Source organism: Protomyctophum parallelum, assembly GCF_964188405.1.
Source record: "Protomyctophum parallelum genome assembly, chromosome: 21".
NCBI lineage: Eukaryota > Metazoa > Chordata > Actinopteri > Myctophiformes > Myctophidae > Protomyctophum > Protomyctophum parallelum.
The window spans coordinates 28704655-28717764 of NC_139713.1; the positions used below are offsets into that span (position 1 = coordinate 28704655).

The 13110-nt window shown below is 45.4% G+C and overlaps 1 protein-coding gene across 2 annotated transcripts in view; it reads left to right on the forward strand.

Annotated features, from left to right (window-relative positions):
- The window catches only part of cplane1 (ciliogenesis and planar polarity effector 1), a 29154-nt gene that overhangs the window by 11077 nt on the left and 4967 nt on the right, over positions 1 to 13110 (forward strand). The window contains exons 22-40 of one of the 2 annotated variants that reach the window (XM_083793946.1): positions 20 to 169; positions 261 to 372; positions 523 to 823; positions 1071 to 2174; positions 4142 to 4239; positions 4347 to 4435; positions 4519 to 4583; positions 4763 to 5192; positions 5287 to 5655; positions 5927 to 6586; positions 7044 to 7225; positions 7317 to 7407; positions 7971 to 8039; positions 8659 to 8794; positions 8956 to 9050; positions 9334 to 9568; positions 9683 to 9891; positions 10168 to 10252; positions 10581 to 10736. In XM_083793946.1, coding sequence (XP_083650072.1) covers positions 20 to 169; positions 261 to 372; positions 523 to 823; positions 1071 to 2174; positions 4142 to 4239; positions 4347 to 4435; positions 4519 to 4583; positions 4763 to 5192; positions 5287 to 5655; positions 5927 to 6586; positions 7044 to 7225; positions 7317 to 7407; positions 7971 to 8039; positions 8659 to 8794; positions 8956 to 9050; positions 9334 to 9568; positions 9683 to 9891; positions 10168 to 10252; positions 10581 to 10736 — 4636 coding nt within the window. The remainder of the gene's footprint in view (positions 1 to 19; positions 170 to 260; positions 373 to 522; positions 824 to 1070; positions 2175 to 4141; positions 4240 to 4346; positions 4436 to 4518; positions 4584 to 4762; positions 5193 to 5286; positions 5656 to 5926; positions 6587 to 7043; positions 7226 to 7316; positions 7408 to 7970; positions 8040 to 8658; positions 8795 to 8955; positions 9051 to 9333; positions 9569 to 9682; positions 9892 to 10167; positions 10253 to 10580; positions 10737 to 13110) is intronic. The other variant, XM_083793947.1, reaches the window with a different exon arrangement.

The window sequence follows — 13110 nt, forward strand, 5'->3', positions numbered from 1 at the left end:
AACTGTATTTGTTCCCCAGGTTTCTGGTGATTCTGAGGGGAGACCTTCCTGTGAAGAGGCTCTCCGCTGGGCCTGCCGTTTCATTCCCTTCTCTGGCTTCCTCAATGCTGAGGAGATACTCCAGGACACGCTGCTCAGCCTTGTGTCAGAACTACCTCCCGTCTCCATGGTGAACTGCCTATTTCCTGTGTTTATTTACAAAACGTGCATTGGCATGTTGTTTTGTTGTGTAAAAGAAGACATTTCATGGTTCATCCTAGGTGGCAGAGAGCCTGGTGCTTGCCTTCCCAGAAGAGGAGGAGTCTGTCAGAGTGCCCCTGAGAGAGAAGTACAACTCACTTCTGCAGAGGCTGAGGCAATGCACTGTCCCAGGTAATGCTACATCTCTTCACCAATAGGTTGCTCCGAAGCACCGTGCCTTCACTTTATTATCATCATTCTCGAATATTCGATTAATCGAAAAAGTAATCGAAAGAAAATAATCGATAGTTGCAGCCCTGATGCATTCTCTGTCTTCTTCAGTAGCGGAAAAAGAGGAGGCGGGTGAGATGATGATGATTGTCATTCAAGACAAACTCAGACAGAGGAGGAAGCACTTAAAGCGTCTAAAGAGACACCTGGCACCTCTTGAAGTTTGCCTGTGGGAAAGAGAGGAGGAAGACAGGGGAGGTGTGGGGACAGCCATCTTAGGGCGGCTCCCTCTAGGGGCCAGTCTGAGTAGCGGCACCCTGACTGATGCTGGTCACCCCTTGGTATACAGTGATGGCGACACAGCTACGTCAGAGGCTCTCTCTCCTGATCTGCCAAGCAAACCCATGGCCAGGTAACCAAGTTACAATATTAGGCCTTCTGTGGGGTGAAACTATTCATCGATCAAGATTCAACAGCAATTAATCACTTAATTTTAGTAAATATAATGGCATGCACTATTTTTCACCTGCACCAAAATGTGAAAACCTGTCCATGCTCCATGTTATAAAAGCAAACATGTGTTTGGCAGCTGGCTACATTTTAATTTCAATGTGCATTTTGGAGGGGTTCGGATCTTATTCTGCGTTTGTCCATCTCAGGGACAAGAGGGTAAAAGTAAGAGGCAAAGCAGATGCACCGAGACATTCTGTCAAGAGGCAGAAGGTCATCCAGGAGGAGAGTGAGAGTTGCAGGACCCCGTGTGAGGGATCTGAAGGGCAGCCTAAGGTAGAGCAGCTCTCCCTGCCTGTGGTTGGTACTTGGGAGTTTGAGCTGGAGGACCAGGAATACCTCCGTTACCTGGAGCTCTTCCTCAGCTATGTCCTGGAGAAGGACGATGCTGAGGGAACAGACTCGGGCTCTGAACCTCCTCTACTGAATGGCTTCTGCTCACAGCTAAGGGACAGAGAGCTGCACTCCTTCACTTTTGACGTGCTCACCACTCTCCATCGCCGTCAGCGGGACTGGCACCATTCAAGGGGACATGGGGACAGCAATGCTGCCATTTTCAGAGCTGGGCACTGCTATAAGTCAAACGACAAAAGTTCTACTCTTGAGCCACCGCCTTCCACGGTGTGGAGTGAAGCCCCCGTGTCCACATCCAACCTTTCTGTTACATCCCTCCCTGGCCTGCGAGCTGGAAAGCAACAGGGTTTATTTGGGCTCCGCCAGCAGGCCAGCAGAGCCACAGATCCGAGCAGTAAGGGAGATCACCGGGACTTTGAGTCTGGCCCCGTTCCACCGGAGCAGCTGACGGAGCGCTTGCTGCTCGACTCTCTAATTTGCGTGGAGGCACAAGTGGAACTACAACAGGGCCTTGACCCAAAACTGGAGGCTCAGTTCCCTGAGCTGAGCAGGCTGCTGGAGTGGATGGTACGCTGGGCTGACCGGAGGCTGCTATTAGGACACTCCAACAGGAAGACGGGGAGTGATGAGAAAGGTGTAATGATCCGAGTCAAAGTCTCGGTGCCGGCTGTCCTCACAGCCCTTAGCTTGATGGAGCGCAGGTACACTGCTGCACTGCCCAGTTGGACGGAGCAACAGGTCCATGTTCCAGAAAGACATGGGACTGTGGCTTCAGTGCAACAACTAGAGGAGGGCTGGAACCTTGAGAGGGATAGCAGTGTGGATACAGGCTACCCTGGATCAGCAAACACACCCATTGACGTTCCTGATCAAGATCCACAGCAAGGGGAACTATCCTTGTGAGTATCTCAGGTTTTTATACTGTGCGTGCGTTTGTGCGCGTGCGTGCGCGCGTGTGCGTGCGTGTGCGTGCGTGCGTGCGTGTGCGTGTGCGTGCGTGCGCAGAGCTAATCCCACAAACCCCTGGACCGATCAGCACCTAATGCACACACCGCCAGTAGGCCATAGAAGTACTTCCACAAATCTTAGTTTTCACATGTTTTATACTTTTGGACATAATTATTCAACTGTCATTTCATAATTAAAGTCAATGGGGCTGTGAGCCAACACTCCCCACTGACAGGTACCCCCCTTTTGATTTACATCAACAGGGCATGTGAGCTCAAAACCACAATTCAACATTTTGGTTTTACGATGTTGATATACATTTTGTATTCATCCTTAGGACCCCAAATCACACCTTGGAAAGCATGAGTGTCTATTTCAAACAAAGTGTTTTTTGACTGGGGGGGTCATTTTGACAGCAGGAATTGCCTGTCACGATTTGACCCCCCCAGTATTAGGATGTTGATATTCACTCATCAGCCAAGTGATCGCACTGAAACCTTGCCCAAACTTGTCATACTGTACGTCATGGCGGCTTGCGTCACAGATGACTGCTGTTACAGGCTGCTCACATGAAGTCTGAGATCCACATTGGAGTCATGCCGTTTCTAAATATGTGGATCCTGAGATCCACATATTTTACTAGTTACTTGCGCAAGCAGAGCGCGCAAGTAATATTTTCGCCCGGTCTCCTTCGTCGTGACAGCTGTTCCGCCATTCGAGGCTTACGCAGAAAAACATCAAATCTGTGCCTGTGTTGCTGGACCAATGATGACGAAATGACCATATTTCTTACGTCATCATTTAGAGCTAGTCATACGTATACTATATACACAAGTAAGACGCGCAAACGCGGGAAGCGAACGCAGCTCGTGTGTGTGTGGTTGTGTGTGTGTGTGCTACAGCTGCGCCCTGTGTGTGTGTGTGTGTGTGCTACAGCTGCACCCTCTGGTGGCGGGCGGGTGGTGTAACAGACACACAGACACACACACACACACATAGACATTCAGCCCTTGCTGTCATACTAAGTGAGTATATATGTATACATATATAGTATATGCCTATATACTATATCAACTATATATATTTCTTACGTCATCATTTAGAGCTAGTCATACGTATACTATAATACATAATCAGTAAAAAATAAAATAGCAAATTGTGCCTGATCTGCTGGGACCAGAGTACGTGGTGTGTATGTGTATGACTAGCTCTTAATAATGACGTAAGAAATATGGTCATTTGTGGTCATTTGGTCCAGCAACACAGGCACAGATTTGATGTTTTTCTGCGTAAGCCTCAAATGGCGGAACAGCTGTCACGGTTTTTGGCGCAAAGTAACCACAGTATACCGCTAATCAACTTACAACTACACACTTTATACAGTATAGAGTATAGAGTATATATGTATACGTATATAGTATATGCCTATATACTATATATATACTATATATATTTCTTACGTCATCATTTAGAGCTAGTCATACGTATACTATATACATAATCAGTAAAAAATAAAATAGCTAATTGTGCCTGATCTGCTGGGACCAGAGTACGTGGTGTGTATGTGTATGACTAGAAAAACTAAAAAGGGATCCAGAATATATCTACAACGATAAAACAGTATTTCTTATATAGATAGAAACTTGAATCATACTTAATAATACTAGATGTTTATATGTATAAAGTAGGTAGCAAATAGTTACATCTAAACATTAATCATTTCAAACGTTCCTTCACAGAGATACTGAGATTTGACAGTTTACAGCGGTCGAAAGGACTTGCGCGCTCTGCTTGCGCACTAGTTGGCCATTTATGGCCTACTAGTGTGCAACAAGCAAGTATGCACTCGACAGAGTGCAGTTCTAGTTATTACTGTATATAGAATAATCTGATCTTGACTTGTGTTTTCCTGTACCAGATCTGACTCCGAAGGACCAGAGAGGGAGACGTCAGACTTGACATCACACCATAATGACCAAGAACAAGTGACCTTTGACATGACACTCGAAAAAGAGGGTATGATATTTGAATATTGTAGATCAGAAGAGTACCTGAAATGTAATTTGAGAAAACCTTAAGGAGAGAATATAAAATGACATGTAGATTATTGTGTGTCATCATAGACAATTGTGGTGCCAGTGAGTCCTTCAGAGCATCGTCCTGTCGTTCTAATGGGAACACCTCTGGACACATCCACTCACATCATGAGCCGGTCAGTAAACATTCATATTACAGTGGCAACAGTTATTGTCAATAAGGAAATGCTGAGGTCTAACTGTTACTCTTCATTTCTAGGCTTTAACTCTTGGAGAAGTACACTGCTCGCGGAGAGATGAAGACGTTTGCAACACAACTTCTCAGTGAGTTAATAAAAATAATTATTTCAAATATCTAGTAAACTTATTTGAGCTATTGTTATGTAATGGCATTGGCTCAATTGAGTATGCAAACCACCGTTGGTATCATATTAGTTAGAAATTATTTCTCTCATATTTAGCTGTTTTGTGTTGTACAAGTCATGGTTTTATCTTTTTCTCAGAGGTTCCAGCAGGACCGCAAGCTCAGAAGCTGCTCCTCAACTCCATCTTGTCCCTGGAGTGGAGCCTGTGGATGAAACGGTAATCCCTAGTCCAACGGGAATGGAGCCTGTTGATGAAACCGTAATCCCATGTCCAACGGGAATGGAGCCTGTTGATGAAACCGTAATCCCATGTCCAACGGGAATGGAGCCTGTTGATGAAACGGTAGTCCCTAGTTCAACTGGAATGGAGCCTGTTGATGAAACAGTAGTCCCTAGTTCAACTGGAGTTCAGCCTCACAACACACCGGTCACTCCTTCACTCCATCGTTCACAGAGCTCCACAGCTAACACTCCCACTGTTGTTACTACTGTTCCCAGTCAGCCCCCACCGGCGCAGACAGAGCCTGTGAGACAGCTTTTGAATGATGAGCTGTTCAGAATGGTCCAGGTAGGAGCAAGTGCTGGAAGAATAGGAAAAAATGTTTTTCTTTTGTTTGTTTTTCCATAAATTGACTGTGTTTTTGTGTCTTTATTTGCTACAGATCAACTTCATGAGCCTGATGCAGGTGGCGGGAGCCTTCTTTGCCAACTTTCCATTTATTCAGCAGAATAGTATCCTGGGCCAGTCCGATGTGAACCCATCAAACCTCATCATGCAATCCTCAAGTGCCACCAACCTCTGGCAACCAAATTTCGTATCTTCCAGTACCAACATTTCCGCTGGGCTTCAGACACAGACTGCTGGTTTGGTGTCTGGATGTCAGAGCACTCAGCCTAGTCAGGCCCCTGTATCCAGGCCTGTGGACCCAGCCCCACAGAGCTCAGTAGAGCTGTCACCTATTAGACCACAATTTCACCAGTCAGTCAACAGAAATCTGCCTTCCAATGGCAACCCAGTGTCTACTTCTCAGGTAATGTCAAGTTGGTCGTTATAAGCCCTATTTTTAGGTGACTGGAGACCCCTAGGGCTCTACCCCTATGCCCCCTTCAAATTTGACTCTACACTAAATAGCTTTGCAGAAAATAGCCGATCTACAAGCTCACAATGTGCCAGATTTCAATGCATTGTGTGAGTCAGTGGGTTAATAAATTAAGGTTTTATGTGTTAATAAACATACATACATAATAATCTTAAACCCTTTTATATAATGGTGTGTTTTTCTTTTCTTGGTCTTACTACAGGATATGGAGCCATTGTCAGTCCAGGCAGAGCTACCTGGAAGGAGGAGAAGGTTGATCCCATCCTCTCAGGGACTTTTGACCACCATGGAATCCAACCAGAGCATTCCCAGAACTCCTTTGATAGCACCCTCTTATGGCGACACTTGGGATATCCCTGCTCGCCAGGTCTCTGGGCTTGAGCCCCACCCTCCCCTACTGCCAGCGCAGAGGCCTGTCAGGAAGGCCTGGGCCCCATGCACAGAGAAGAGAGAAACCATGGGACCCTCCCACCGCAACCTCAACCATGATCAAGTCGGCTTGAAAGAACAGGGAGAAAAGGACAACAGGAGGGTTATGGAAAAGGAGTCCAACGTTACACCCACACACCTCAACCTGGACCTACCTACGAATCCTTCACCTGAGCCGTCCCTGGAGACGGATTGCTGCTTGTCGAGACCCAGAGGTTCAGAGCCTCCTCAGATCTTCCCTGCTCTCCCTGTTCACAGACCTCCTCCAAACCAGGGTCTGCGTCTGTTACACTTTCAGCCTGAGCCACAGTGCTTCACCGCTGTCCCTCAAGCATCCTTACCTCCTACCCGGAGATCCTCCACTATCATCTCAGTCCCCATGGGAGAACCCACAAGTATCCAACTACTACACATAGATCCTGAACCCAGAATGGTAGGCAGGCCCATTTATTTTAATGTAATTTAATCCCTATACTTTGTTGTCCTACCTCTATATACCCATACACTCCTCCATGGGTATATATACATCACATGCACCCCTTCTTGGGGTCTCTACATGGTCCCTATAAACCAAATCTCTTGGTATCTGTTATTTAGATGTGCTATTTTTAGCGAATGTTCACCAATTTTAACCAAATGTGTGCCTATTATTATGACATTCACATGTGACTAAGACCCTATTTCAAAAGGAGAATGAATATAATATAGCGTTGCAGATACATTGAAACCTTGTAGATTTTATATTTATTTTTAGTTTTTCTGAATAGGTTTTTGTACATATTTTGTAAAATGCCCCAAAAAGGGACAACAGGTGGAAAGTGGATAACGCTAGATATCACTGAATCATACTCTGTAGCATGTACAATATGAACTTGTGTTTTCCATATTAGATGCGGCCCATCGCTGCCCCTCCAGTCCAAGCAACCCGTCTCATCTCTCTGGAGGACTTGGCTAGCTTAGATATCGGGAGGCAGAAGGCAGGAGAAACAGGCCTTCGGCTTCTCAGTGTACACCCAGACAGTCAGACCTCTGACAATGTTGCCTGGCCCACCAGCTCCTTTTCCAGCAAGAGGTTTATGCATCACATCTCATGTTTATACAATATGTGCATAGTGTAACGTGTCTCACAGCATGCCATACTTACTTTGTGTGTTGCTTTTTAGGCAGAAGAGGAAAGAGGAAAGGATGAGGAGGAAAGGAGAGAGAGCAGAGGTCACATTCAGACCAAATCATTCCATCATTCCTATGCAAGAGGTAGATCACTTAATGTCACTTAACTCATTCCGAATTCATGTTACCTTTACTAATACCAGTAAGAACACTTGAGGGCGAGAAGCGTGCACGCATCTGCCTGGGTGACGGCAGACCGCTGGGCGACAGGAAGGACGGGTAGGGAAGGAACAATATATGGAATGTCAGAACAGGTCAGCTCCATATATGGAGATCTAAGGGTTTGAGGTCAGATGTAGAGTTGCTAGCCGGCTCCATATATGCAGATCTAGGTGATGATCGAGGGTTAGATGAGGTCAGCGTTGTGATCTTCATATATGACACGTCACGCCACCATATATAGCCATATATGGAGGTGTGATGTCCCAGTGATGTCACGAGGCGTGACCATATATGGAGGCGTGGAGGGACTAACTAATTAACAGACGGGAGATGCAGGTTTTCGTCGCAATTAACCAATTGAGCCCTATCTATATACTATGTATTATAGAGAAAATAGCTGATCTACAAGCTCACAACGCATCACATCATGACACGTCATGAACTTGTAGAGCTGCTATTTTAAATATGAAACCATGAATCTTCAGCCAACAGATACAACTGTAAATGAGGAACTTGTTGCCGATGAAGTAGAGTCTACTGTTGAGCAGGGCTTTGCCATTCCACTTGGTGAGTATCATATTCATTCTGGGATTATAGCCTACTTTATCTAGGGCCAAACAAATATACATTTGGAATTCAAATGTGGGCAATTAGAAATATTGAGACAAAAAGGTGATGTTGGTTTGTTTTGTGGCTTTCGCCTTTATTTTATTTATTTTTTATAGAGGGACAGAGACAGTAAGTGCATTTTGTTTTGTCATAGATTATCATCTTAGCCTTCTCAAAGTCAACATAAATACTCACCAACACATGTGGGTGGATATAAGTTCATTTCCAAAATCAAAACTTAAATTGACATTGGTTTTACAATTGGGGGTCCCAGAGATAGAAATGCCATTAAATGGAGGGTAAATTAAAATGGTTGAAAATCACTGTTTTCTTATGGGGGTCCTTGGCATATCTCTTCAAATGGGGGTCCGCGGGCTAATTGGTGTCAATTTGGGGGTCCTTGACATGAAAAAGTTTGGGAACCACTGGTTTACAGCCTAAAGGTGGTTACACACTGGACGCGTTTTTTGGAAAACCGATGGAGAAACGCTGCTATAAATCCGAAAATTGCGCCTGGTGTGTGGGGACCTTAAGAGCATTTATATTTATGAACCTATTATTCCAGGGTCCTTTGACTCCATGCTGATTGGCCAAAGATTGCTGGACAAGGCAATGTCCACCACCGCTGAGCTTCATGCCTTTGCCTCCACTCACAAGAGACCCCCTGAAACTCATGATGTTTGCACCAATACAGAACCAGGTGAGCAGGGAATGGAGACCATTTTCTACACTATTTAAGTCAACACAATACCAGTTTAATGAACATTGTACTCACAGTAGCCACTCGTGTGTGTGTGTGTGTGTGTGTGTGTGTGTGTGTGTGCGCGTGTGCGTGTGCGTGTGTGCTCTCTCTCCACACAGCACAATCTTCTGCTGCAGTGCTTCCTCCTGATTCGTCCCCCCCTCTGCATCTTCAACCCCCTGATCAAGACACACAGGAAATGCACAGGGATCATGTAAGACAGTCATTCTCATCCTTTTTTGGAAATTCAAAGACCCCAATTTGATACTTAAAAAATATCTGGTTCCCTTTGTACGCTCTCAGAGTTACATAAGGGTCCATTTGGATCCCTGGTAGTCCCTGGGCCTGTAGTTGAGAAACAGTGATGTAAGAGAACAAGAAATCCACTATGGCAACCCATCTCACTTTATCTGTCTCTCCTTGTCTCTTTCTGTTTCTCCATCTCTCACTCTCCCCCTTTGTCTCTTCCCAATTTCATCTGTCTGTCTCTCACTCAGGAACTTCAGGGCCACCAGTTCATCAATGTCATTGACTTGGAAGATGGAGCCCTGCTCCAGGACCTACCAGCCTGTCCCAGCCCAGCGATACAGCATGTTCCTTCCATCCAGCCCCCTTCTCCTACTTCGGCAGAACTCCATTTAATGGCTGTTTCTGTTATTAATGATGCCCCTACTGCTGCACACACCTCTGTAATGGCTACAGAGGGGAGCCCTAGACCCATAATTCCTACAGGTATTGAGCCTTTAGAATGGAATGAAATCAAAATGGAAAAAGAAAAAGCACAATATTGTTAAAGTAGAATAGGTTTTATTCCAGCTGGACCCTAATTTCTTGTGTACCGCATAGACGTCCCTGAGACTCTCCAGCCTGTTGAGCCCAGTGGAGACCCAGTGACAGTCAGCCTACTGCAGCACAGGACCAGTCCGTCGGTGGGCAGCTTACCTGTACCTCCAATTGTCCAGGTCTCTGCCCGCCTGTCAGAGATGGATGCCCAGTTGGCAGCCCTGCAAAGGATTGCAGACCACATGGAGATGGAGTTTGCCAACTCCAGGCTGGTATGTTGTCCTGAGCCTTCTTGGAGGTCTGCATTGATCATGAAGATTAAGCCAGAGCCCTGCCCATAACCGTGATTTTCACCTGACTGAGCCTGACTGGTACCTCCATATTTGAAACCTGAACCTGACCTAATGTTATATTCTTTTCACACACTTGGGTTTAGCAGGCAAAGACTAAATCAATAAACTCGGGAAACAGGGTTAAGCAGTCAAGATAGAAGCTTGAAGACGTCCAATTTCCAGTTTCTCTCTCTCTCACTTGTCTTTCTCCTCTAGTTGGTGAATACCATTGAGACACTTACACCAGTCACTGCCCCTGATGTGAAGAACAAAACAGTCATCCTGGATGTGCCAAAAAGAGGTTTGACGACAGACATTTCCTAATTAAAAATTGTAAAAGAAAGACCAAAAATGATTACTATTGTCACAGCCAGATCGGAACTCTGGGTATTAATATTGTTATCTTAATATAAACCCACACTATCCAGCTTCCAGGTGTTCTTATTTGACTATGCACTCTGTTTATGTCACAACTGAACCAACCTTGCTAATCAGGTAGCCCACATAAATCCTGATTTGATAGCCAAGTTAATAAAACGCAGACGGGAATTTGATTATTATTACATCATTAGTGACATACGGATTAGAACGCTACTCACAATATAATGAATGTCCCCTCTTTGTTTCAGCATGGACACCACAACAACACACTTTGATTGAACCAAATGCTTGTAGAGACGAGGAGGAAGGCTACAATCGCTCCATTCCTGAACTAGAGTCCTTTCTTTCTCCCGGGACTGCTGCTATTTATAGAAATGCTTCTTCAAACCTTCACAGTCCTTCAGGTGAATTTTAAGTTTATTGCACATATCATCCAAATGTATTAAAAGTCGTACACATAGCCGTGCATTCGGAAATACGCTCTGAGCACACCATAGAGTGTCTCTCTGGTCACGAGGAAATTTTGAACGAGTCTGAATCTGAAGTGTCGGCGCTGCATTCTGGGAGCACAGAACGTGCACTGACCACTCTGACTGAAAAGCCGGATTGTCTCTACATGTAACAAATTAACAATACAGGCTACAATGACAGCAGATCCTCAGAGCAATGAGCATTCAGTAGTTTGTCTTTGTGTGTTAGGCGTTAATAGTTCTCCCAGGGTTGTCGTGAGGGCGACTCTTGTAGTGATCTGCAATGTACCGGTAGTTAATAATTACAGGGGGGTGAAAACCCTATAGGAGGATTTTGTAGTTTGTTTTCCAGTTCAGGATGAAAATACCAGCATAGCAAAAACTTGGCAGGCTGTACAGTATATTACTGACCTTTATAGTACCCACTACCCTGTGATGTACAGTGTAAGCAACATGGCTGCAGCTAATACAATTAATCAGGAGTGTGTTCAAATTAGATGTTTCAATTGACAATACTGGCTCTGGACAGACCTAAATCTAACATTTCATAATAATGCATCTACTGCTGCATTCTTAATTGTATTAGCTGAAGCTGTGTTGCTTACTAGCCTACCTGCCATGTTTTCAGCTGTATTATTATTATTATTTTATCCTGAACTGGAAAACAAATGTCCCGCCCCATATTTGCATACTGGGCCCTGGTTGGTTATAGTCTGGTTCCACACGAATCTGGTTGGCTCGTCACCACGTTGTCCTCCCACAATTGAGAGGGGCCAGACTTAATCTGCCTGGGGCATCAGGGGCAATATGCATTGCAAATTGATATGAGGCTATTAAGTACTTAGGGTCAACATTTCAGGGCAATAGAGAGTGTGGAAAAGAGTGAAGAAACAAGTGCAAGCAGGTTGGAATGGGTGGAGAAAAGTGTGAGGTGTGATGTGATAGGAAAGTATCAGCAAGAATGAAAGGGAAGGTGTACAAGACGGTGGTGAGACCAGCTATGCTCAAGGAGCTTTATTGTCATTACATAGTCCAAGAACGAAATTTGATTACCCAGGTCCTGGTCAGGCATAAAAGAAGGTAGAATACAGTACGTCTAAAATCATTAAATATAAATAAAACCCTATAGTGCAAAAAAGCATTTGCACAACCCACTGATATTGCACGTGCCCATAAAAAGCAGCAGCACTACAAAAACAGCATTCAAATAAACAGTTTATGTGTCACGGCTCAAGTTCATAATGCAGACAGAGTTCATGTGTAATCAACAGATCATAGGTCACAGTTCAGGGTCTAGAGTTCATGATTCTCACAGCTACAGGGAAGAAGAAGCTATTTTTCTTATCTTAATACTGCGCAGCCTCTTACTCGAAGGGAGGGGGACGAACAGACCGTGTGCAGGGTGGGTGGCATCCTTCATGATGCTGCATCTGCTGGTGTAAATGTCACTGAGGGCAGGAAGGCTGCATCCAGTGATCTTCTGGGCAGACTTCACCACCCACTGTAGAGCCTTCCTATCTGCCTCAGAGCAGCTTCCATGCCATACGTTGATGTTAGGATGCTCTCCACTGCACACCTGTAGAAGGAGGTAAGGAAAGGGGTACCCAGCCCCGCCCTCGTCAGTCTCCTCAGGAAGTACACACACTGGTGGGCCTTCTTTATTAAGAAGGCCGAGTTGAGCTTCCAGGTCAGGTTGTTGGCAATATGCACTCCCAGGTACTTAAAGCTGGGGAACACCTCCACAGCATCTCCACCGATGAAGAGGGGGCTGGAGGCACACTTTCTGAAGTCCACTATCATTTATTTTGTCTGTTCTGACATTGATGCAGAGGTTATTTGTTCTGCACCACGACTCCAGGTGTTCCACCTCACGCCTGTACTCCACCTCGTTGTTGGAGATTAGCCCCACCACTGCTGTGTCACCCGCGAACTCGACAATATGGTTGCTTGGGTACCTGGCCTTACAGTCATAGCAGGGGTCTCAGGACGCATCCCTGGGGGGAGCCGGTGTTGAGGGTGATGGGAGAAGAGATGATGTTGCGAATCTTCACAGTCTGTGGCCTGTTTGTTAAAAAGTCCATATGCCAAGAACGGATGGTTTGTTCACTAGGGTCTGTGGGATGATGGTATTAAATGCCGAACTGAAGTCCAGGAAGAGAAGTCTAGCATAGGCACTCGGAGTCTCCAGATGGGTTAGAGCATGGACCACAGATGCTATTGCATCGTCAGTGGAGAGGTTCTTCCTATATGCGAACTGGTGAGGATCTACGTCATCGAGGCTGACCTTTAAGTGAGCCATGACCAGCCG